The 27,375-nt window shown below is 38.5% G+C and overlaps 1 protein-coding gene across 6 annotated transcripts in view; it reads right to left on the reverse strand.

Moving 5' to 3' along the window:
* The window catches only part of LOC114455735 (FERM, ARHGEF and pleckstrin domain-containing protein 1-like), a 72,069-nt gene that overhangs the window by 40,506 nt on the left and 4,188 nt on the right, over nt 1-27,375 (reverse strand). For all 6 annotated transcript variants that reach the window (XM_028437130.1, XM_028437129.1, XM_028437127.1 and 3 more), the window contains exon 2: nt 24,236-24,442. In XM_028437130.1, the coding sequence (XP_028292931.1) occupies nt 24,236-24,415 (180 nt within the window). In that variant the 5' untranslated portion in view covers nt 24,416-24,442. The remainder of the gene's footprint in view (nt 1-24,235; nt 24,443-27,375) is intronic.

The following is a 27,375-nucleotide window of genomic DNA, read 5'->3' on the forward strand; positions in this document are numbered from 1 at the left end:
CAAACTGTGCATAGGTAAAAATCACTTCAGCTGGCGTACGCTAAAAACCAGGAAGTGCATATGCAAAAAAACTTTCAGATGTATAAAAGATCCTTTATATATGATAGGTGTAGTGAAATGTGCAATGTTCAATTATTTCACACAAATGTATCAATTTCACAGAGCCGTCTTTAATTGCAGTTTCCCGTTTCTCATGATTTTTGATGAGGTGTGCACATTATCTCGCCAAGTTTGTTTTTTATAAGTCCCAAAAGTTGCTTATAAGTGATGTACGCTTTCTTTTGTACGTACGCAGCATTTATAAATGTTGCTTCAGGGCTTTAATCTCCTCCCTAATACTATTGTTCTCCTCTGTCAGCTTGGCAATACGATCTTTCAAAGTTCGGATGTGTTCTTTCTGCTTTCCTCGATACATACGGGCAGCATCTTTGTTTTTCTCTAAGCGTTGTTTTTTCCTCTCTGGAGTTTCCTCCGTTGGCCTCTGGTTGCTCCTCTTATTTTGTTTCTGTTTAGATGGAGCTGAGGCAGCGACAGAGCCTGGACACCGAAGTGATGAAGTTCCATCAACGAGCGAATTTCCAGCTTCTGGAGCCATTAGCTGTGCAATCACAGGTTGATAAGGGTTGTGGGCTTCTGTAGCCACTACGTTTGGTAGGTCAGGACATTGGTGCCAATCAAGCAGTGACCAGTCTTGAAATACTTCCTCTCGTGCAACTAGCGGTAAATTCCCAGGTTGGTAAGCACCATTGATGTAGCTTGGTCCAGCTACTGATGCCAGCACTTCAGGTTGGTCAGGACGTAGGAGCAAATCAAGCATTGACCATTCTTGAAATACTTCCTCTTGTGCAACTGGCAGTAAACTCCCAGGTTGGTAAGCACCATTGATGGTGCTTAGTCCTTGAACAGGGTCCTCCCAGTTAAAAGTTTTAAGTGTCTCATAGGACAATTCTTGTTGATGCTGAACGTCAGAATGACTTTGTGAAGCATGTTCAGCAATAGCATCTTTCTGAATTTCCTTCTCCATTCCCACATCTGTGTTGTGATGAGCTCCTTCAGACTGCATGTTGATTACCGCCCAATGTTGGTTATTTGTATGATAACGAGCGTCACATATGCTGGTTCCAGTTCAGACTGCTGGGTTCCTTTATATGCTTTGATGAGCTCGGCAGCCAAAGGTTCTATTTATCAGCCAATCAGATTCAAGTTCCGTTTCTGTGCTCAGCAGCCAATCAGGAGCAAGGCATTCAGTTTTCTAATTGGTAAAGATGTAAAGCAACAATTGGACAAGTAAGGTATCAAAACATTCAGCACATTTTTGTGCAGAAATAGCTTTTAGACTTTAAATAATTAATAATTAATTTTTCATTTAAAATTTTCCCATTAATTTCCTCATCCACTTCTGCAATTTTTAGCCTCATTTTGCTTTAACTTTGAAGTTCAAATGTTCACGCTTCAACCAATTTCAACCATTCAATCTTTAAAATATTAAGTTCCATTTCAACATCACACTATGGGATATACGACCCCTGGGTCAAATCCAGAAGACCTTTCTCATTTCGCCAATCTGATTAGCTGATGAAAGATGTATTCATACACCGTGTTAGTCCCACCTACTATAAGTAGGGGAGGCGGAGGATACATCAGCATTCTTACACCTCTTCTGGAAGCTTTCTACTAAGCAGCTCAACCGTCCACAGGTGGATCCTCGTGTTTGGATTCCGCCGCCGGGCGCTGTTGTGTATTCTTTCCGCTTTTTGGTGCGCAGTGCCTTCCTTACCCTCACACTTGGAAGTTACACTGCTCCGAAGCCCCCCATGGCTGCCCCATTACCTTTGTTGTCGGCTCGGCGTTGACGCCACCCTCGTCACTCCACGCGATCACCAGGTGTTGGGTTTACGCAATCAGATTTACAAAATATGAGTAACTGTAATCCGTTACAGTTAAAATTGTTGGTAATCAGATTACAGGTACATTGTTAAAATTAATGGATTACACAAAATTACTTCTCAGTTTCGCGGGTCTATTCACTCTTAACATGGCAACGTGATGCTTTTCCCAGAAGCCCCAATGTAAATATGAAAAAAAACTATTTGGGTCTGTCATGAACTGCGGGAGAAGGAGCTGGAGCCAGAACCAGTAAGGAAGCCTCTGTTGAGTGGTCTCTGCAGCACAGAGCAGGTATGGATTCTGTGAGATGATGGCTGTATAAAAACTTCCTCAGTCTGTACATACTTTCCGTTGAAGAGTGACAAAGTTTGATAAACTTCGCGGATATTTCAACCAGGCAACTGTCAGCACACAGCTGATCACAGCTAGCATGCTAACGTTAACTTCTCTATTATGTTGGAAAATGATGTTATGATGTCAGAGCAGAAAACAATTTATTTATGGAGGAGATAACTCGGCTAACTTAGGAAATGGCGGTGTATGTGTGTGTGTGTGTGCGCGCAGACGCTGTGTGTGAAAAGGTGTATTTAATTGCAGGTGTTTTTAACTTGATGTTTTACTACATGCTATTGATTCCATGGCTGCTCCGTTTGTATGATGATGTAATCAAAGCTTTATTTTATATTTAGTAACATATCACACACTTCTTATTCTACATTTCACTCTTCAATTAAAATGTAATGCCTGAACATGCATGTTGTTATTGAGAGCTTAACAGTAATTCTGATAACTGATTAATTAATTGTTATATATATATATATATATATCTATATATATACATACACACACACACACACATACACACATATAGTTGCCATTTTAATGCAGTTGTTGATCACATTGATTCTTGATCAATATTATAGATTCCGCATTTTGGACTGTTTATTGTCCAAATATTTGTACACTTTAAACTAAAGAAATGCTTGAAAATGGCACACTGATTCCAGAGCTCATTGGTTTGTTTTTAGTGTGATTTGCTTCCTTTGATTCATCCTGAGGAAATACTGTGATGTTCAGCAGAGTTCAGCTGCTCATCTCTCACGTGTGAACGTCTCACTAGTATTTAAACTAATAACTAGTTATACAGAGGATGTTTTCAGAAAAATGTTATACATACAATATTTGTAAGGTTTTGACCTTGTAGATTATTTTTGCGTTCAAATTTAACTGTTCTAGAAAAAACCTTGTGTAATAGACTAGTCACTAGTCAATAAAGAAACAGTGTAATCGACAAGGATAACAGTTAGATAGCTATGTTTCTAACCTCTATCTGCTTATTAATGTGCAATTACAGATAGGCAACTGTCTACAGTTAGCGCTAGGCTACTGTCTATTTCCTTACACACAAAGTCCTCCATGGTGTGGAAACATGGTTGGTTGAATAGAAGAGTAGATTTCACACATTACATTTAAAACAGGTGATTAAGGCTGCAACAATGAATCAACTATTAAAAGTGTCGGCAACAAAATTCATCATCGATTCGTTGCATTGTGCGATCCATAACAGTAGGTGAGACTAGCACGGCGGATGAATACATATTTCATCAGCAAATCAGATTGGCAGAATATATACCTTCTGGACATAACGCAGGGGGCGTAAATTCCAGGATGAGACATCTCACACATGTTACATCATAGAATCGGTGTTATGTAAATAACCTATAGCTATTTCAGCAATTATCATTAACTTTTCTATTTTAAACAGTTTTTGACTTGTGCTTCTTCAAATACAGATAGTTTTCAGCATTTTTTGCACTTTGAGAGTGAGAGGCTTGTTAAGCCAGAGTGAGGTAGCTCTAGCTTCAACCCAAAAACTTTTGCAAAAAAAAAACGTCTGAACTACTCAACCCTGAATCAAAAGGGTGACACATTTTTGTCTGGTCACTCACAATACCACCTTTTAAGCAAAAGACATTTACTTTTTCTCTCTCATCCTCCTGGTCACAAATTTTAAATTACAAAAATCTATAGAGACATCCGTCAGGATTCCTACAATGTTCTAGTTTTTTTTGGAAACTCATACAGTTTAGCCACAATTGAGATTTGTGTGGAGGCTTCCTCCTCCTGTATTTCACAGTTATTCCAAATGTCTGTATTTTTCAAACAAACAAAATGAATCAGTAGGTAAGTAGAGCTATGTGTAGTTAATACTGCGAGCATAAATCAGTATGCTATATAATTACCCACCTATCAAAATAAAATAATGTTGGGATGTGATTAGGATTTTTAATGCAGGTTGTGATGCTTGATGAAGAGCTTAAATCATGATGCTTCATCTCATGGGAACCATTAAAGTTAATTAAAAATGCAAATCCATTTTTTAGTTGGGAAGATATTGGACATTGTCCTCCTTAAGAGCTTTGCTGCTCTATGACTGACTTGTAGCAATTTCAGTAGATAATTACTTTACTAAACCATTCACTTGTGACGTTTTGCATCACACAAAGAAAGCACCAAGCATATGCCATGAAGCGCAGTAGAAAGGTTGCATTTCCGAAGGAAACATTGTGCTCAGCTGCTGACATTTCTTTCATCATGCCAAGTAAATGTCACCAATCTCCCTTTTTTACGACCTCCATCTATAAAACAGCAGGGCCGGTTTACAAAGCAGTAGTCAATTCCAGAGGAGATGATGCATCCAGAATGACTTGTCTCATTCCCAGGACAGACATGCAGGGAAATGTGGGCTCATTAGCTTTCAACACAGGCTCAGAGGATGCTACTACCGTTTACATGTGTATGAGTGCCAGCATTGCCTGCATCACTTCACTGACCTCCACATGCTCCGGCTGACACAAGAAGGCTAAATAAAGATGTCAGCACACAACGATTGGGTTCCACTCCAGGGTATACCGAATGATTCCCACCCCCACCACTGCTTGCAAGCTCCTGTCAGCGAAATAACTCCATAAAGGTCAGGTGTAAAGTAGGTTTGTGTCCCTCAACTGATTCCACCCCCACCCCACAGGACTACTTGGTATGGTCGACATCACTACCAATCAGACGGGAAAGGCAGTGATCGTCAAATATCTCCTCAGGTTGTGGCGGCTGTAGGGAGGTGTTGTGTGTTGCACATGCTGCCTGTACCTTCAGGCCCCTCGTTGACAAATGAATAAAGACAGTTGTGTCTTCACTTAAGTAGCTCCTCCTTTTATTGCTTAAAATGCATTAATGCAATATAAATCACAACTCTGTGGCATCACTGTTTATGAATTTGTTTCAGCTTCCTCTGTGTTTGGTCATTTCAGTCCATTGGTCTCATCGGATTCACCTTTAGAGATGGAGTAGTTGTTTCTTAGTGCGATTTTTTCAGCTTTGACACTTAAGCAACATCATTGCTCGAGGTCACAGATAAAACCAACTTTCTCGCATAGGGAAGAAATATGTAGAGTAGTAAAGAGATATGAAAAGTATTTTGATTTCCCTCAAGGATTTTGCCATTGACATAATATTACATCATTTCAAATCCAAACGCTCAGTGCCAAAGACGTGATATGTCAATTATGTTTTTTCACAGAAGTTGCCAGGATACACTGAGACGGAGTTCTATTGTGAATATCAGGCTTCTCTGTTGATGTAGTGACCAATTGTGCCCTGAAGGTGGCAGCAGCGGACCTTTGGATGAGTGATTAGCCACGGATGCTACCATTAACTAAGGCGGAAGAAGCAGGGACGAGGGAGATTATGGCGCTACAGAGTGATATTGTGAAGAATCCAGCAGCTCACAGCACCACATACTAACACAGAACATGTGTGGACCTGAGTGGATTATCGATAATGTTGCGATGGTGAGATAAAACCATAAACTAACCATGCTAAACGGGTCATCTCTGCGTGTCGGGAGGAAGAGGAAGTTACGTCTGTGTGATTGACGGGGGGAGCAGATACAAAATACAGTAAGCAAAACATTCAACTGTGAGCCAGACACCAAAATAATAGTCACATGTATGGTGGTAGCAGTGCACCTTTGGATGAGAGATCACCCGTGATGGGCAGAGCTCAGAGGGAGAGGAAAGGAGTTTGAGACAGAAAATGGCGTTACAAGAGTTGATGCTGAAGTTCCCACCAGCTCACAGCAGCGCATACTCGACCAGAGCATGTGTGGAACTAAGTGGACTATTGAGAGTGTTGCAATGGTGAGAGAAAACGATGAAAAAACGGGGCAAGCCGTGACACTTGGCATGTCCGGGAGGAGGAAGTTAAGTGTGTGGAGAATGACGGGGGGAGAGACTTGGAGGACGGCCAAAATACAGTAAGCAAACCATTCAACTCTGACCTAGATAGTATAATAATAATTTTACCATCAAAAGCCCGGTCTCAGTGTTGTTTTTGTAGTTTTATAGAAGGAAACCAATGTTGAGGTGTCCCTAAAGCAAAAAAAAAAAAAAATGCTTCTAAATCACTAATAGGTTTTTTTTTTTAAAAAAAAAAAAAAAAAAAAGCCATTTTTATCAGCTTTTTGTCACAAACTAGCGATTTGTGAGAAACTTGCCTCTATTCAACTGATGATTACAAAATTATTTTTTCTGATGAAATCAGAGACCTTAATCTTTCGGAATATGGTGTCAGAATTCAGATTGCCATAGTAGAAAATACTCTGTGGGTCTTTAAAAAATCAGTCAAAATGTTCAAAAACGACTGGCACTGAGGGGGGTAGAAATTCTGAAAATGGCTGGCACTGTTAAACGTGCATTGTTTTCAGGAATATACAAGTCCTTTTGCACAATGTGAAAAAATACCAGCCGCAAAACCTCCATGAGATCTTTTGCAAATTGCAATGAATCAAACGGCAGTTATTTGTTGTACTTCAAGCCACATTTGGTGCTCTGTGTTTATTTACGGTATGTCTGTGTTAGTCGCTTTATGCACTGTGAGTGAAGGACAGAACAGATAGGTCAGTAAAGCTCATTAGGATTCAGGTCACACACTGCAGAGGTTCCCAGGGTGACTCATCTACCGCGGGAAGCTGACGAAGAGAGACTAGAGGAGGGAGGCAACCCCACCGATAATCCTTTCAACATCACCTGCATACTACACAATAGCACACATGAGTGGCAAGGCACATTTTAAGTATCTATGTAACAATTGTAAATGCAATGTTACAATGTTTTCATATGAATACGTCTTTTTTTCCTCAAAGCTACCACTCTGCAGAAGGCTGTAGACAAAAAGAGAAAGCAGTGACTGGGATGCCACAGTTGCCAGACTCGCTCCGTCACAGAAGATCAGCCCCTCCAAGCCCCTAAACGGACAACCATGAAAATAAGACCCTCTGATTTCAATAGACCTGGAGGTACCAACCCTCAACCACCAACACCCACTCCTCCTCCTCCTGTTTTACCATCCCTCCATTACTTTGCGCACAGACATTCCCAAGAGTCATTGCTGCTACAAACATATTGATTTAGCATAAAGAATAATTAGTTGCTCTGGTGTGACTGTGGTGCATCTGAATTTTTAACTGCATGGAAAGAGCACTGTGCACTTGTGTCAATGCCAAGGCCACCCACTGTTAGCCAGACTGCCATCAATCAGGTGACAGATCCAACAGTTGAGGGCGTGTGTGCATCGTGTAGAGAGTGTGAACAGCAGAGATATGCACCTATTATGGCAACACACAGCTATGCTTGCAAATACAGTATAAACCTGTGGTGATATGTATGGTACAAATATTTAGGTGCAAAATGGTTTGAAACCTTGAACACATTTTAATAAAATATATATATATAATTTCAACAACAAGGTGGTTTTAGGGCAGGCGTAATTACCATAACAATTGGCTACATTTTCAGTCCAGGCTACCGGACTCAAAACGCCACTCACTTTCTTGTTGTTCTTTTTGTTGTGTACACTAGTTAAAATCGCTACTCCTCTGTTATTCGTGAATGGATCGGGCTGAAATTCGGTAGGTATAATTTATGGATGTGCACGCATCAACGTTTGAAGCCCGATTTTCAATTTGGGGTCCCAAAATGAAAAAAAACAAAAGTCGATTTCTCATTTATTTGCGAGTCAAATATTACGACACTTAGTGGTACCAAATCATTGACACATACCAATGTCTAAATAGTGCCCATTACCCCGTAATGAGTACTCAAATGACTACTCCTACGTTAGTTCTCGTTAGATCGGAATGCAGTTTGGTATGAATTCTCTGAATGAATATAATGAGATGCTTGGTGCCCTTTTTTTTTTTTTTTTAAATGAGGCCCGGGGTCCCACCCCCCCCCCATTTCTGGTAATTTTCAAATTCATGGGAACATGGTCGTGTGATATATATTGTCAAAGGTAAATTCAACAATTATGCCTCACACAATTTGATTAGGGGCCTGAGGGCCCACCCCCCCTTTTTTTTGGCATATTCCATTAAAGTCGTTTTGTCATTAATTTGTGAGTCAAATATTGCGACAGTTGATGGTACTAAATTATTGACACATGCCAATACATGAATGGGGCCCATTACTCTGTATGTGCATGCAATCTTTCCAACTGATGCCAGAGACCGTAAAGTTTCAAAATACATCAGAAAAGAACTACTCTTATTCAACAATTACTAGTTCCAGCATAATTTTCGTGAATGGATTTCTACTTCTGAATTGATTTGAAAAGTGCATGTATTATATTCAGACAACACTCCACACATTACGCAATTGATGCAATCTTGTGGGAAACAGATACTAACACTTGGACAGGTTTAGCTTAAGCCATGAAGTGTAAAAAGAAATACTGTATGTCTGATGTACAGGGAAAGTTCTTCCTCCTCTGTGTTATTTCTTGTGTAAAGTCAATGATCACCACCAGGATGGGTGAGAGGACAGTAGCTGTGAATACTGTAGCACTCTATAAGGATGTCTGAAGGCAATCAATAGGTTAATTAGGGGATTAATGAAGTGGAATTGCAAGAACAAATCCCACAAGGTCAGGTCAAATAAGAAACCAGCATTTCAGCTCTACTAAAAACAACATACCAAAGGATCGATTCTGAGAGATTTGGTGTCGGTCATGATTTGCTTGATCACCAAGGCCAACTAGTGTTCAGACAACATCAGTTACAATAAGCAAACACGATTATCCCCTCTACTTTGGAGTGCTTGGAGGATATCAACAAAATAAAAAAAAATCTGTGAAGACTCACCACGCAAACATGATTATGACAAAGACATGAATTGACCTCTGAGGGACCTTGCTTCTTTGCAACAGACCAACTAAAAACTGCTTCACCATGTTTGGTTTGAACTCTGTGCCCCACTTTAAAGTCCATTCTGAGGCTGACTGGGAGCCAATGTAAAAACTAAAAAACTGGACCTCTCACTTTGTTCTCAACCAACTGTAGCTGTTTAATGTTTATGTTGGGGTTTCTTGTTAAGAGATGATTGGAATAGTCCAGACTGCTGGAAATACAAGCATGGACCAGAATCACTTGGACATTCTGAGACATTTTCCTGTGGAAGTGTACGAAGGATCTTTTGATGAGTGATTTAATCTAACCACTGAATAGGGCTGCTCAAATAATCGAAATTCGATAAGGTTTTCGATTATTACACCCAACGTTTACAAAAAAAAAAAATATATACAGTATATATATATTTTTTTTAACATACCATATGTTTTATTCACTAAATAAAACAAACCCAATATTTTGGACATCTACACATAATAAAGCTTGGCATACACGTTAATACTAATTGAGTTTAATCCACGCACATGCAAGCTCCTCCCCAATGCCCTGCCTTCTCAAAGCCAAAGCTAGTCAGCAGGCCAACACGAGGAAAGTTGTGGCTAATGGTCTTTAAACATGGCAGGAAAAAGGCAGCAAATACGCTTGGTAAACAAGTAAGGCAATAACGTGTTTTTATTAGCACATTTTGCCAAAGCCGTTATCATGGGAATAATTAAGGTGTAGCTACTGAGCTGGCAAACTTAAATAACATCCATCCAACAATTCAGACCATTTTGGAGAATCAAGAGTCAAACTGGAGAAGAGTTGACCTTAAAGCGATTATCCGAAAGGAGGATGAAAAGATCTAGACGTTCGCTTTTGAATTTTTTTTATGTCCCTCTCTAAACAGCTCCCCTGCCTCTTCCAATCTACCTGAAGCCACGCCTCTACTTTTATGCAAGCGCATAGCGGAACATAACAACAATGTTTAACATCAACACGTGTAGTATTGTTTTTCACTAATAAAACACTGATTGTAGTTTGATTAAAATGTGTTTATTACCTGTCCATTACAAATGTCGCCTAATCAGGGTCCATTCGGAATCCTTTTAAAAGCCGCAAGCCTCTCCAACTTTGAAAAACAGCTCTAAGATCAATTTTGTTGCAGTCACAAAGACGTTTATCTACAAGCTTTGGACCCTGACTTTTCTTTTGTTTTTTAATTGAAGGTTTGGAGTTTAAGACCACTCCATGATGCTACGCTGCTCAGAGTGATACCCGTTTCCTGTTGTGACGTGCGTTCTTGTTTCCGTGCATAGTTTACGCACCCACATTCACTTTGATTGATAGTCTTTGCTACAGGAAGTCGAAGTCTATTGGCAGGGCAATCGCGGTGCAATTTTCTATTTGTATAGGGGTCTATGGGACGAAGGCGGGACTCACATACATTGACGTTTATGAATGACCACCGGCAGTTGATCAGAGTAAAAGACTAGTTACGCATTTTTTCGCATTTCAAAAAAATCATACATTACCAGAACTCTCAAACTCTGGATATCGGCTTTAAGCTTTAAATAAAAGCTTGTATTTTCCTGAAATCCAAATTCAAGCGAATGATTTGTCCCATGACCCGAGCAGGCTTTTGTTTGAGTGTTACATTGGTACCATCTCGTTACCGGTTCCTTGCTTCACCTGTAACCTCCATCAGTAACAAATAATGACAGCAGCACATGCTGTGTTCCTGCTGAGGCCAATCAATTGGCCTTCTCCAGGATTAGCCTTAAACTACTTAGTTCAAATCCAAAGGCCCTCTGTGCCGTGATATAGAACGCTGTGCTGACAATAGCTCTTGGGACTTGAAATCTCACAGATCTTTTTCCACACAATAGGAAAACTGCTTTTTTTTTTTTTTTGTTTTTTAAATGGTAACTAATAAACAGCTGCACAGTTTACATTCATCCAACAAGCACATTAAATCAGATTAACCATGCATGCAGGAACTGTCACAGCATTATGGGTTTCAGACAATCAAGCTCAAAACAAGAACAATCCTCCTTTCTTAATAAGAAAATCCTTCAAAAAAATTAGAAGACAAGATTTAACATATCAACAACGAATTACTATTTGATTGTTGGCAGATCAGCTGAGACTCTCCTGTCAGTACTTTGCTGACTTTAACAGCATGTAGGTGAAGAACCATGAGCCTAAGAACAACTCTGTGCTGCTTGAAGACCTGGATTAAGGTCGGAGAGAAGAAACAGTTTGGATCTCATCCAGGTTAAAAAAGCACCAACCGTGTCTGTGAGCTCAATAGCACACAATACAATGCCTGCCTGCTTCAAACGTGTGCTCGGGCTCTTGGCATTCTGAAGAAGATAATGACAGAATACTACAACTTTTACTTTAATAATTATTTACTCATTTTCATTAAGAAAAAAAAAAAAAAAAAAAAAAAAATATATATATATATATATATATATAGTACTATATTATATATATATATATATATATTATATATATTATATATAGTATAATCTACTGGTGTCAGGAAAAAACATGAAAAACAAATAACCTTCAGTCAATTCCCTAAGCTTGAGCATGAAGACCTGGATAAGTGAAACCAAGATTTCTCTGCTACACTAAAAATATCAGGGTTTTACAGTCACCATTTATAATATTACTGAGAATAATAAATGCTAAATTTCAGTTTTAAAAGAAATCACCTAAAGACACAGATGTTTTATGGTGAATGTAGAAAACCGATTGTAGAAGTCGTAAAATGAAATAATTAATGTAAAACCATAAATGTCTCAGGCTGAACTCCAGGCCTCTAAAAGCATATCCATCCAACAATATGCCTGATAGTCCCTTGTTCTCACAAGAATTATGCACACAGATTATATTTAAATCTTTACAGCAAATGGAGGAGGAGGGGGGCTTCATTGTCAGGTTGTTGTTCTCGGCAGAGCACCTTCTGCACACCTCTTATATGTCCCATTAGAAGCAGCTAAAGCACTGAGCAGCTGCTAATTTAGCAATACAGGCTGCTGTTGGGACTAAAATAATCTTTCTCTACAGGCGCTGCTGTCATATTTTCTGCGGTTCGGGTTAATTGAAGAAGATGAAGCAATTATCAACATACATAGCTAATTCTTTGTAGAGTCAGAATCATTTAACACAGAACATGATGTAAACGATCTTTTGTGCCAAAAAAATTGTAGTCACAAGAGGTTCACCATTTGAGTGGCGTGGGAGCTGTGTTACAGATATGGGATTTGATGTTGTTCTCTGTGACTGGGTAGAGTCCTCCACTGTCATTTCTGCGGTTGTACCAGCCTCGACTGAGGTGGGTACACAGGCACTGAGAACTGTGGTTTTGTTCCCATCGCTGTGCTTCAGTCGACTGATTTTACTGGTTGTTTCGTAAGAAGTACTGGTCAATGCAATTCCCTTGCCTCTGCTCTCATGAACATCCTCCCTTTCCTTGGTGGATTCTCAGAATTTAAGTGATATTATTTTTCTCAGCCACTGGTGCACACCTGTCCTATGCCCATTCATGAGAAGCCTGGACGATGAAAGAATGAATAAAAAGATTTGTTTAATATATAAACAGTATATAGCTTGGTTTAATGTAGAATGTCTCAGCGAATTGTGTCCTGAGGTGATATCTCACATTAGAGGTTGTTGATAGTGAAATTACAGCTCAAACAAAAGCCAGCATATAACAGAGAGAACAAGAAGAGCCTTGGTGAAAGCAGCTGTTGCTGCGTGTCTGCAGTCCGAGGATTGGAATTTAAACCACCAGGACTACAGAGGGCTCATTTGGTGAACCTTGAAGTACTCTATAAAAGGTCTCATGATTTGAGGGAGGAAAGGCTTAAATACAAGCTTGTATTTAGGTATGAAAAGTAAGGAAATAGATTCACAATAAAAGAAACATTTTAGTTCTCTAATGTACAGTATAACGTGTGCTCTTAGATAATAATGAGATCAGTTGTTCCTTAAGGTTTTATGCTGTTTATGATGTATGCACCAAACATACATGACCCACAATACTGATGAAGAATTCTCATGGTGAAAAACTGGAAAGCACAATTTCAGAAAAGCTTTTTGTTTAAATGTCGAGCTATGAAGTGGTTTCCAACCTCTCAAAACTGGCTCACTATTAAACTAAGAAACATCTCCATGGTAACCCCATGCATGTGGCATGATTACTGCGGTCTGTGAGCCATTTCCAGGTTCACATGAAAAGTCTTGACAGCTTGAGCTCTGAAAATAATTTATCCACTAGTGGAGATGGACACGCATGAAAACAGGAGTTCATAACAGAAGACAACCAAGTGCTTCCCGTTTGACTGTGTTCGTCATTAGAGTGTGATTTCACTTACAAGTAACTACATATTAGATTAACGGTTTATCTGTGGCTCTGTGTTTAAAAGAGGCCATCCTTGTTTAAAAACCAGACATTAACTTGTAATGGCTGTAAATTAAATCAAGCAAGGAAGTCATAAACAAACCCCATGACCCCGAGTTTCCCCAGACATAGAAAGATCAACAAAATCCTCTCCCATTTCTCTGGGTGTTAGAGATGATACAGATACTATAACCAACTAGTGACTTAACATTTAGAGAACAAGTGCATTCATGCTGTTATAGAACACAAATCATTGAAATGTATATTAATTAATGACTTAATTAAATCAGGGGCTTTCGCCTTTATTTATTGTCATATATGTTTACACATACAGTATATGAAATTTGTTCTCTGCGTTTGACCCATACCTGAGGAGCAGCGGGGAGCAGTTGGGGGTTAAGGGACTTGCTCAACATCCCACAGTGATGGCCTGAGTGAGATTCAAACTGTTGCCCCCCCGATTACAAGCTTGCTTCCTTAACCACCACTCCCCAAATGGAGAACTGCTGAGAGTTTCACAAGCTGTGAATGCAGTTGACCTCCATTTTTCTCAACTAAGGTTGTAGCTTACAAACTCGATTAGAAAGTAAATATTCTAAGAGTATAAGTGTATTTTCTGCTCATGCTTGCCTTTAGCGCTAATGTGAGTTTGTTGCTATTCATGTGACAAACCCAAAATCTGACTATAGTTCATTATAACGGATGTCTAAGTCTTTTGAGTTCAGCTGTACTATTACTTCGATGAACTCATTTGGTTTACGACTCACCATGATGGGTGATGCAACAGTTTCCACTTAAGAAAAGTCGCAGCTGTCAGGGTAAACTTACAGCTCAAGTTTCATTCTTGCTTCTTTTTCCTGCTTCTTCATCAAAAACAAGATAATGTCCTTCCATAATTCTTTTCATCCTTCAGCGTCCTTTACCCAAACATCTCTTAGACAATAAAGTCAAACATAGCCTCGGTACAAATAGGATTTCTGATATACAGATTATATCACCGTAGAGACTTATCAGCAGAGAAACCACTTACACAATCCTAAGGGGAAAAAAGACTCAAATTCTGTATTCATTTTCCATCACCACTGCAAAAAAAAATAGCATACTGATAAGAGCATTTCAGGGTACGAGAGCAATTGAGGTGCAGCTCGAGTGCCATAGAGTGAAAAAAGGCACCATAGGATAAAGATAATCCCACACTATCACACTGCTAGTCGCTTCCAACATGTTAATTAGCCCTCTGAATCTCAAAGAGAAATTCATAAGTTATTGAAGAGGGGCAGTGCACTGCTGTGAGGCTCCTGTGCTGCACAGTCAAACCAACTCCCACGAGGATTCAAAACTCTCTCGGACTGGGACATCACAGAAAACGTGCATGTTAGCACGCAGGGGCGCAGCTGCCACACCCACAATGTGCTGTGATGTCTACCTGTCCTGCTGCTGCTCAGTTGGTCCCCATACAATAGTTCAAGAGCCTAATAAAAGGATCAAAAGGCCGTAATAAAAGAGTAGAACAGAGGGTGTGCAACGCATGCTTCCGTGCACATATCCAAACCACCTTTTTTAAAGCTGGACGTAAACAAGCAAAGGTTATGTTTGTATTTACATTGACCATTTTTCTGCACAAACAGATAAACAAGGGATTATTTTGTTGTTGACCCTACTGCTCCAAGTTAAACAACCATTAAAATATCCCACAAGCGGAGCCATCTTGGTTACCATGGGAACAAGACTTATTATAAAGGCATCGTTCTTCTTCCCAAAGCACATGTGCACAGTATAGAAAATCCAACACACAATGTTGTCAAGCAGATGCCGCATTGAATTTGTGACAGTTTTAATATGTAGCTCGGTGCTGGTTCTGTATATACTTCCATTGTGGAGTGTGAATGAGGTATTGATGAATGCAGTTCTGATAATATCAGCCTGACAGCTTATGAGTGTTAGGAAAACTGAGCGACAGAAACAAAGTAACTGTTTTCAACTAAAACTAAGGATTTTCATCATCAAACTAATGTTTTTTTCTAAAAAAACAAAAATAGTGTTCATTTCCACACATTTGTGATGAAGCTCCTCTGAGGTTTTGGATTCTAAAGCTCTTGTGCTTCCTCGTTTCATTACTTTAAATTTTGTCAACCTTGTTATTATTGGTGACCTTGATAGCAATCTGCCTGAGGGGTATTTTTCTTAAGAATATTACTTTAAACTCTTTGCAGCCAGTTAATATTCAAAGCCATCCTTCATCAGATATATTCCCCACTGTTGCTTCACTTTGTAGCTTTCATCCTTCACAACCCAATTACATTTTAGGATGCAGAGGAGAAGGACGGCTCTACGTGGGAAAACAAGCTTCCCCCGCTTCCTTTTACTGCAGGATTTCAATTTCATGCCATGGGAGAAAGGCAATCAAGGGTTTAGAGTTCATGCAAGGCATTCGACTGGACTGGTAATAGTCAGTCGAGGCAAAAAATTATGCAAAGTATGTTACTACGACACTGACATGTTTCCAGCTGTAATATGCATCATTCACTAGAAGCAAAAAAATTAAGACGGGCTTTAAAATATTCCTGCAGCAACACACAGCTTTCATGGTGACAGTAAAGATGTGACCCCCTCCCCCCAAATCCTTGCCATCCAAACACAATGCCATGATTTTTGAGAAACTGGGTCACGTACCAGTCAAATCAAAACTGGTTACAGTCTTAATGCCTTAAAACGAATTGTTGGGGTTATTTTTGCATAATGGGATTAAATGCAATGAAGAAACTCTGGAGCAAAGGTGTATGTCTTCTGATAATTGTTATATGATCAGCAGCAGCTTATATCCTTATTTCAGCATGCCACACACCAGTGAGCCTCCACCGCCTACTTCTTCTTGTGAGCAGACAGTGGAAGACAGAGCTGTGCAGCACAGCAACCGCCTCTTATGCTACTCATTCACCTCTGTGTAGTCATAGCAACCTCCACATAGACCAGTGATTTCATGCACCTTTTTTCCCAAGACTATAAAGGTTTAAAAGGCAGAGCTACATGTAATGACAGCAATTCCAACCACCGCCTAAGAAGGAGTACACCCTGTGGCTCAAAGGTCATGGCAGGCGTGTCAACAAGGTGCTTTTCTGACAGCAGAGGGAAGGATGATAAATGCTCCTTAATTCTTTTTCATGGCAGGAGACCTCAAAGTAGCTGTGTGTGTGTCTAGGAATGAATACTAACTGATTAACAGTAAAAAAAAACAAAAAAATAGTATCTTATTGTAAATAAATTTCTTGATTGCTCTCAAAATGAGTCATGTGAATTTAATACTTTTCTACAACACTAAAAGTCAATGATTTTACTTGGATGACAAGAGAAAGGTACAACAGTTTTCAGTGGTTGTTCAATGGTCTTTAAATGGCTGGTTTAGCAGCAGTAATGCTTTGTGCAGAGCAAAGGCCAAAGCCATAAATCTGAAGTTTAAATTATATCACTCCCACACATGAACAAAGGTAATATATCCCCAGATCACCCAGCAGTGACTAAAATGTGATGCGCGGGTGCTTTTAGCTCTCATTTCTGTCTGCTCGATTGAAGGTTTTTCTTTGCTTTTTCCCCAGCCAGATAGCAAACACTTTCCCTTGTGACATTGAAGATAAAATGAGAGATGCCGTGTCCGTAATGATTCCTTTCATTCATAAATCAAAAGACGAGCTTTCTTTAAAGGAGGAGGGAGAGATTGCCATGTCTCTTTACCATATCTTCTCCAATAGCCACTTATGGAACTAAATTGCTTATAGGAAATGTCACACCATGTGAACCTGACAACTTCTGTGTATGTTTGAGAAATACCAAGTCTCAGCTCAGATGGTAAAACTACATGATATTGTTACTCATGCATGACTCCAGTTAGCAGGAGGAGAGTTACACCAATTTAGAAAAATTTCAATGACATGCAAAAGCAGAAGATGGATCCTTCTCAGCTGATCGAATCCTAAATATTAGAACCTTTAACAAAATGGTAATGCTAGACAAGTTTAAACTTCAGAAGCCTTTAAAATCATTAATGCACAATGAAAACACTGGTTGATTTCCAATGATGCCAAATTAACTAATTCACTACCAGCCATTTTCAGATCGGCTACCCCCTCACTGCCAGCCATTTTAGAGCATTTTGACTGATTTTTAAAGACCACAGAATATTTTGTACAATGACAATCTAAAATTCTGAAAGTAGATTCTGAAAGATTAGACTCTACTTTCATCGGAATGTTTTTTTTTTCTAGCTTGTTTTGTTCTTTCGTAATCAGCAGTTGAATAGAGGCAAGTTTCACACAAATCTCAAGTTTCTGACAAAAAGCTGAAAAAAAAGGTGACTGAGGCAATTTTTTTTTTCCTTTAGAGAAAACCTCAACATTGGTTTTGTTCTATAACATCTGGGTCAGAGTTGAATGGTTTTCTTAATGTATTTTGGCCATCCTCCAAGTCTCTCCCCCGTCAGTCTCGACACACTCAACTTCCTCCTACTCCCGACATGCCAAGTGTCACCGCTTGCCCCGGTTTGTTGATCGTTTTCTCTCACAATTGCGACACTCAATAGTCAACTTAGTTTCACACATGCTCTGGTCAGGTGTGCGCTGCTGTGAGCTTCACCATCAACTCTCGTAGCGCCTTTTTCTGTCTTGTAAACACCTTCCCCCTCCTCTGACCTCTGCCCATCATGGCTAATCTCTCATCCAAAGGTGCGCTGCTGCCACTTACATGGCACCAGTTGGTCGCTACATACATATAATGTGGGTCTAAACTGAAACCTATGTCAGCTGCAAAAATACCATAACAAAAAAACTTTGAGTATTCTCATAGTAGGCAAAAATGCTTGTGTCACAGAGAATTATTAGAAGGGCACACTGGATTGTTATCTGAAGAATAAAAAATTTATTCCATTATTTTAATCTTATTTGATTTTCTACAATCTTAAAAAAACAGCAAAAGCTGATTCAGATCCAATATTGCTGATCCAATCAGGAAAGCCCTTGCTTCATCCTCCCAGCAATAAGCCATTTGAACTCAATGCCACTTTAAGCACGGAGTGTGTGACACTGCCAAACCAACACCTTAAAATGCACAAATCCTGAAAGCACATTTTCACAAACACTTCAAACTAATTATGTTGATGTTCTTTGATTTATGACCATCAAAACTTCTGCCAGAAAGATCCAGCAGGCACTAATATCTTATTGACAAAATTTAGACAGCTTTTTAAAGTGCCTTCCATTCCACTGTTTTAAGCATCTTCCCACTAATGTTTTTTGGTGATGATATGTATTCACACTGACTGACCAAACATACATTTTCTTCAAATCAAGTACACCATGTTTTAATATCCTTTGACAGTGTAAGAACAGATTATGCCTGAAAAACATTAATAAAACCTGCATATTTAATATTTACTATAGATTTCACCTTGATCACAGACTTGTGTGTATTAGACCATTGATTTGATCCATTAGTGTCACATTTTCCACACTGTTGGTGAGTTTCTCATTGTTGCAAAGAGAAGCTCCTCATCGCATTCAGTTTCTGCTCATTAAGTCAGCATTATGGTACAATTTTTGCTGACAAGGCAAACTGCGGCTGTGCTAATTCTAATCACCATGAATGAATGACAGCATTGGATAAAAAAAGTGGAGGAGCTCTGGGCTTTTCCGTAAACTCTGTGGGCTGATGTTAGGAGTGTTCCTCTAAATCATGCAGGCCTCTTCTATATGGCACAGGCCTCTGTAGCCTGGGTGGCCCCTGCTGTCCTGGTTTCTGGCAGTTAACATGTTATATTTATGGGAATAGGGATATTGGGAGGGAAAACAAAAAACAATATTCAGAGCATCAGATATTTTTCCCGGAACTCAAAATAGGTTAAAAAGGTTGGATGCACAAACAAGAACATCTCTCAGAAATATAGCAGAGGAAATACTAATAAATTTCAGACTTATGAGGGCTTTCCTGCTTATAGGCTTGGCCACCCTTTCAATAAGAGACGATTACATCTTGTTACAGTAACTGTAGTCACTGTATGAGTGGTAGGACAACATCTTACCACTCATACAGCGAGTGTGTAACTGTAACTGAGGATGTTATACTGTATTTTCCGGACAATAAGTCGCACCGGCGTATAAGTCACACCAGTCAAAAAATACATTGGCTGTCCTTAAGTTAATGTTTTTACTTTTCAGGTAATGTTTTTTCTGTGGTGGGGGGCAGCATGTAGTTGCCTTCTCTCAGCTGTAGACGGCAATGTTTTTACTCCTTGGTTCATTGTCAGTCAGTATGAAAGGCAGCTAACATGCTAGCATAAACTTCTGAAACGACTATATTAACGGAAAATGAGCTTAAAATAATATAATTAAAGGCAATATTTTTAATTTCCTATATTGCTTGAGACAAAAATCTTAATATAACACAAAACTCAGAATATCGCCCAGGCCCAACGCTGATGTTGGTAAATTCAACACTGTTCATTGTTTGGTTTAAAAAAAAAAACCTTCTGACTCTCTCATTGTTTTGTAATCTGTAGTGTACTTTGCAATACACTGTGGCTGTAAAAAGCATCTTTTAATACTAGAGGTGTCCTGAGAATAATGATTTGATATCTGCCAAAAAAAAACCCAAAACAAAGTAGAATCGAATTACCGTATATGCATCTAAAATTTATGATCACTCCGATGCAAGCACTCCATTCCAGACTCTGCTCCAATACATCAACAAATATTGTGTTTAATTAATATTGGTAAATACAGAAGGTTGCAATATTAATATTGCATTGGAAGAGACGGGATACCCGATTTAAAGGAATACTAAATTAAAAAAAAATAATAAAATACAGATTGAACTGTAATTTGTAATATTGGTAGTGAATGAAGTTCATTTCACTTTATCATATGATTTTTCTCATATTTGGTGCTATACAGACTAATTTCTATGTTTATTAATTAGCAAGGCAAGTATCCTGATTGTAGTTACCACAAATAATGATTATAGACAACACACAACTAGCAAGTATTTTATGGGAGCTTTGCTTGAGGAAGCTTAAGGAGTTCACATCTTAGAGCCAGAATCATCCATTAGGGACTATAATGTCTACATTAAATGTCAACCTATTGCAACTGTAGAGCTATTGAGTTTGAGGCAATAAATCTAGGCATACAAGTCTTAATACTTTATCAGTATATAGGGCAGCAAAGCCACTTATAAAAGCCTAATTAGCTAGCTAAAAAGGTCACATATGGAGGAAAAAAGATTTAAAAAAAAAAAAGGACTTTTCACTGAATGTTTGGATTTTAAAGAGGCCTTTGACAGGTCTGTAAAGGGCACTATGGTGGCAGGAGTACACAGACTGATCCTTGGTGGCTCATTATGGAAACAGTAATATTCAAACAGCATTAGAGAGAGACAGGAGGCTACATGTGAGTATCTTTAATAGTGAAGCCTGGTTCACTTAAGCCAATATCAAACACAAAGCACAAAGAAAAGCTGTACTTAGTTTGCTCCTACCAGTGAGGTGATGTTCATTAGCATTTACCGTCTTTGTTATTCATAGAAATAAGGATAACACTCCTCACTCTGCTGTGCCTTCATCATCCCATCCCCCCCACATCCTAACCCAAAGCTCAATTTAACATTCACACAGACATCATCTACATGGATTCTACCACTAGGCAAACAAAGTATCAATGCAATAAAATTAAGTATAGTAATCGTAAATTAAAAGATAACATTTAAATTGGATTATTATTTACATCAGATGCATGTCTTATGAATTGTTATTTACTAGTACAGTGCCCGTTGGAAGTATGTATTCATATAGGGGGGCTTAAGTAGAGTTGTCAATTATGGCCAAATAAGTATGTGTTTGAAGGTTGGATGTACAAAGACGGGTACATACTCTGTAGTGTTATAAAGGGGTATATTTGTGGGTGCAAAGTAAAATAGCGTGTTTGATTTCCCTGGTTGAATTCTATGGGACATGCAGCATTTATTTCGTTTGGTGTATTTTTCTGTAATGTATGTTTTGTGGAGTCATTATGTGTATTTTTGTATAATTATTGTTTTTGTTGCCACTGTATTGTGATTCTTATTTTGTGTATTTTTTGTATAAATATTTAGTTTTGTGTATTTTGAGTCATTTTCATATTTTGTTTGTTGTATGTTTCTGTAATGTATGTAGGCGAGATATTCACTCCACACACACGCACAAACAGAACATTCTTGCTTTTATAGGTAGAAGTGTGATTGGACCAGGCTCATTTTTGAGTCAAGTGTGATTCACATATTTTGTGCCACTTGTCCATTTGTGCAAATTTTTTAGGTCAGGCATCATCAGCACCAACACAAGTGTGTTCACAGCCAGCGTGCTAAGTAGGCCACAGCATGGTATGTGATGGCACCATGGCCTCTTTTTTTGTTTCTTCACCATCTGATACTCTGCCTGCCGAGGTGGAATCTTACTCCTCTCAAAAGGGGATGGAAACCCAAGCTTTTGGTAGCAGTAACAAGAGATTTGATATTTTCTTAATGGTCCATAAAAGCTCCTCGCTAATTGACTTTGTCTATAAATGCACCTAAAATGAACGGCTGCTCCTGTGGGATGGGGAAATGTTTATGTTTTTGTTGCGCAAAAACAGCATGGATAATAGTTTGACAAACGTGTTTTGTGGCCCATGTTGTGAAACAAGCTGGTGCCGATGTGAAAGGAAAATGCTGAGATTTCTTTTTGAAATATATTGCTGTACAACAAACATCTACATAAAGATTAAATTGTTCCCAAGAGGAGCAAGGCAATCAAATGTGACTAAAATGATCATTTAAGCTCCTTTGTCCTCATGTGTAACACCACTGTAATGTTACGTCTCAAGAAACCATTTCATTTGTTTGGCTCCTGCAAAATATGCAATGCAAGGGATTTACCCGCATCATCATAGCATTCTAAAGGTGCACACAACACTGTTTTAATGTTTTTTAAGTCCAAAGCCCTTAGGAAACAGTAAAACATTTATATCATCATCTAAAACGTGAAAAAGCACTTAGGACAAACTATTTCCTTCAACACCTCGAGGCCAAAACAATAACAAAACCGACAAAGGCTGTTTCTTAAATCTCCAAGTGCAGAACATTGATGATGGAACACAACAACAACGTGTGCTCAATAAAACATGACGTTCTGTGCACTGCCTGATGTGTCATGGCTTTTTTCATCCCGTTTGGAAGGTATGTTTCAGAATTGTATCACTTCTTCTCACCATATAATATACTGTAAGGAGTAGGACAATGGCAACTGAAAGAAAAGTTCTACTGTAAATAACATTTCATTACAGAACACAGTACAGTTAGACGCCAACTTGCACGCAAAGACCTCAAATAATAATGTGCTGCTTAAATTCTGAGGCTATAATAACCTCAGAGAGTAGAGATTCACCAAAGGTATTTATAGTTTATAAGCCCTGAAGGAGGCTGAATAAAAATTTCTCACCCTCCTGCTTATCCTGCTCCTCTATTTTAGGAAATGCAAATGCAGAAAGTTTTTTTGTTTTGTTTTACATTTGTACGGGAAAAATAGCTTCACCTCTTGTATGAGGAAAAAAAATTGAACAACACAGATATAATGTCTATTATAACTAAATTAATCTTCAAAACACTAATGTGATGGTCAATGATGGTTTTTGAAATTAAAGCAAATAAAAGCTCATAATAAAAGCTAGGGCTGGGTATCGCCAGGTACCTCGCGATACGATACTCAATTTTGCCCACAATGACAATATCACGATACAGCAATAATCGTTATAATGCAAAAAATTTCATCCACAATACATTACAATCTGTGTCACTGAAGAAATTCAGAATGCATTGACTGCACAAACACACACCATCTCTGTGTAACATGTACGCATATATTGTTTTCGTCATGTCTTGTATTGATATGGTTTTCTAAATTATGTGCATCAGCCATTATCAGAGCTGCTATGTAAAGCTGTGGGTAACTCTTCACAACCAGAGTATTTACAGGAGCAAGTTAAAATCCTTTTATCTAACTTACCTACAGTGTTAATTACCTGAAATAGTTCCCCTTATCTCACAATATTTAGAACCAACTCCTGCATCATATTTGTGCTTTAAAGTTTTGTTAACAGGTAAGTCACGATCAGTATTTGAATTTAGCTCCAGGATAACATAATCTGTACAGACGGATTAGACTTTGATGCCTATTTAAATCTGTGGGATGAGAAAGTTAATCCTCTAAATCCTGAAGTCATGAATGGAATATATATAAATGGAAGCGTCTTTAATTCAAAGGGGGAAAAATTAATCGCTGTTCAGTGCATCAGTCGGCTTTTATTAGAACATTTAAGGAAGCAAAAGAAGTTAATTTCAAATATTTACCAAAAAGATGTCAGCAGGTCATAGTCGGGGAGTAAATGTTTTTTTAATGGGGGGAGCGGAGAGGATTGTGAAGCAGTGAACTGAGATTAAACACCAAAACATATCTGAGAAACCCTGACACTACAAACGCAATCCCCTTACTTGCAGTTTCATTCATGCCTTCGCTCTGTGGTTGCCATGCCAACCTGTTACCAGACTGATGCTGCTGCTGAAAAACTGGAGGTGCTCACTGTCTGCTATGAATTACTGAGCATCCCATTCCCAAATCCATCAAGGAACCACATTTGGCCGAGACGGTAAAAGCAACTTACCGAGATGTCGAACAGCTCCTCGGTGTTATCCAACATACGGACCCTGATTGGAACCTGTCGCCCCGGGGGCATGGCTGGTGGTTTGGACCCGGGGTCCAAAGTACTAATGCCAAGAGTCTCCGGAGCTCCAAGACGCTGGCCTGCTCCACAGGGAGTTGGCTCTGGGTCAGGCTCTGCCATGGTGCACAGCACTGCTCACTGTCCAGCCTGTGAGACACACAATAATGTTAACGCCTTCATACACTTACAGAAAATAAAAACACTTAAGTGAAGGTGCAATGCACCACAACAACAACAAGAATGCAGCCGAACCCAGAGGACAAGCGTACAACCTTCTGTCACGCTAACAGAGAAAAACTGCTAATGCAGTATTTGCACTTGCTACTAATGGTTAATAATTGTTGCCTGTGGGAGTCCAATCGAGAGAAGAAAAAGGATTCAAGCATGCTCTTGACTTCAAAGCACAAATGAGGCCTTTTCTAATTTGATTTGACAAACGAATCACAAGCCTTGAAGGTGAAACAACAGAGTCGGTACGGACGACTGATCCGTGGGTTTGTGCAAAATGAGGCTGAGGACACAAACAAGTTTACTTGGCATTTAACAGCTCGACATGTAGTCAGTAGGAGGTGCAAACCAATTAAATACTACTTAAGACCATCATTTTAAGATAAGCAAATGTTATTCTGCTGCTTTTAAACATTTACAGATTTATCTTTCACTAAATGCATTAGGTTTAAGTCAAGAGCATTTAGAGAGACAAAAGGACAGCTTCAGAGACTTTAATAAACCTATTACTGAGTGGTACTGGCTAGTAAAGCGGATTTGTACAAAAATTAACATTTCAGCTATATCATATATTTTAGTAGTAGAGAATTATATTGATTATTCCATCGATTAGTTGGATAAAATATACTTTGGCTTAATTGAAGCTTAATTTTAAATATATAATGAAAAGACAAATCACTAATATCCAACCAACTTGTTTTCTTTTTGGGTAAGATTTAAAATATGCAAAGTAAAAACAGAAAAAAACATGCATATTTGTGTGGTGCCAACACAGATAAATGAAGGCATGGTAATTAAAAATAGAAATAAAAAAAATAATTTACAAAAACCATTAAAAAAAAACATTTTTGTTAATAAACAAGGCTTCGAGACAGGGAAAATTCTAATTTGTAATCAAGGTATTCAGGGATATCGAAGAATCATCGCAGCCTTTCATAAATTAACTTTCAGCTTTTATTAAAATGGGTTCTTTATTCATTTAATTTATGCATTCAGAAATAATATTTTTTAAACTTTTTAGATTTCAAGTCTTTTGGTGATGTAACCTCTTACCAGAACAAAGTAGTTATGGTTAAATTAGATTGAGATTGAACAACTTAAAAATGAAATAAGGATGAAACTTTTATTTGTGGTTAAGGCAGGTTTTAATGGATTAATTTTGATCGGAGACAGTCTTGCCTGTTCTTTTCTTGTTGTTATATAGTTTAATGTTTCAGCTACTCCACTTTCCTTCTTCTGTCCAACAACATGCCTTTTAATTTTATGTCATTTATAAAATTGGCTGTGGTAATAAATTAAATCCCTGACAAACTGAGTGCAGGAAAGAGCCTAACAAAAACTGCACGGACTCGCACTTTGTGTGTGTACAACAGTCTAACACCTCCCACCCTCCAGAATTTTGCACATAACTATTTTCACTATTGGGATTTATCCCATCAACCTAAATATTTATTCATTGGCCACGTTTACATGGGAGCTTTCATTCCTCTTCAACTCAGAATAAAAGTGAAATCCTCTTTAAACTGACCATGTAAAAACTTGATTCCTAATGCAAATTTAATTCCGAATTAAACTTAAATCAGAATTAAGTGGCTGGTTTATTTTGATTTTAATTCCGAATTAAATTATTCCTCTTTCTTGTAAACACTTAATTCCGCTCCAAGTTAATTCCGGTTATTCTGCAAATGCGCGACGACGACATAGTCCAGGATGGCCATCCAAAATGGAGCCGAGACTATTTAATTAATAATAGCCTTAGAAGACATGGATATATTGAAAAGTGGATGGACGGAACCATAACCATGCGGACATTCACACGGACACACTTACACACCCTTTCCAACGAATCAGAATATCATGGAAAAGATGTTTAATTTCCTTAATTCCATTCAAAAAGTTAAACTTTCATAAATTATAGATTCAAGGCCCACAATTTAAACGATTTCAATGGATGTGGAACAAAACATTGCACACCAAATCATGATTGACTGTGGATATTTTACACTGGAACTCAAGCAGCTTGGGCTCTGTTCCTCACTCATCTTCCTCCAAACCCTTGGACTTTGATTCCCCAATGAAAGACACTTTACTTTCATCGGAAAAGAGGACCTTGAATCTATAATAGTTTAATTTTTTAAATGGAATAATGGAATTAAACTTTTCCATGATATTCTAATTTTTTGGAAAGGGTCTGTATTACACACACGTCAGCAAACAGAACAGGCTTCATCGGCAAATGGAGCACCAGAGCTTCACTAATGATGCACAAATCATTATGAAGTTCATTTTTCACTCAACGTCCTGTATAGCGGAGGTAGAACAGCTGCTGCATTAACATTAACGCTTGTGTTTTTCTCAATAGACGTGAATACATCGCATTCTCCCCCTATCAAACCCCCAGACCTAAAGCGGAATTTAATAAAGTCGAATAAACTGGTTTTCCATGTAAACCTCAAATCGGAATTACTATTTCCATGCAAACACAAAGCAGAACACTTTAATTCCGAATAATTTAATTCGGAATAACAAATTGCAAATTAACAAACATTGTGTAACCATGGCCATTGTTTTATTGTTCCACATAACAATGACAACAAAAGTGCTTGAGTGTGATCATTATCTCACAGGGGAACACGTACAACCACATACAAACCCCTACTTACCACAGGGTCAAAAAAAATAGCATACCAAGAGTATTTGGAGTTTAGATGAAAGGTATGATAGCTGACATTTAAATGAGGGGTGAAGGATCAGAAATTAACTCTACGGTCTTAATTTCAGGATTATTCAATGATGGATTTTTGTCACTTTGTGACCAGCATGTGGTGGTAATTGTATATATATTTTGGTTA

Source organism: Gouania willdenowi, chromosome 21, assembly GCF_900634775.1.
Source record: "Gouania willdenowi chromosome 21, fGouWil2.1, whole genome shotgun sequence".
In the NCBI taxonomy this organism is placed as follows: Eukaryota; Metazoa; Chordata; class Actinopteri; order Blenniiformes; family Gobiesocidae; genus Gouania; species Gouania willdenowi.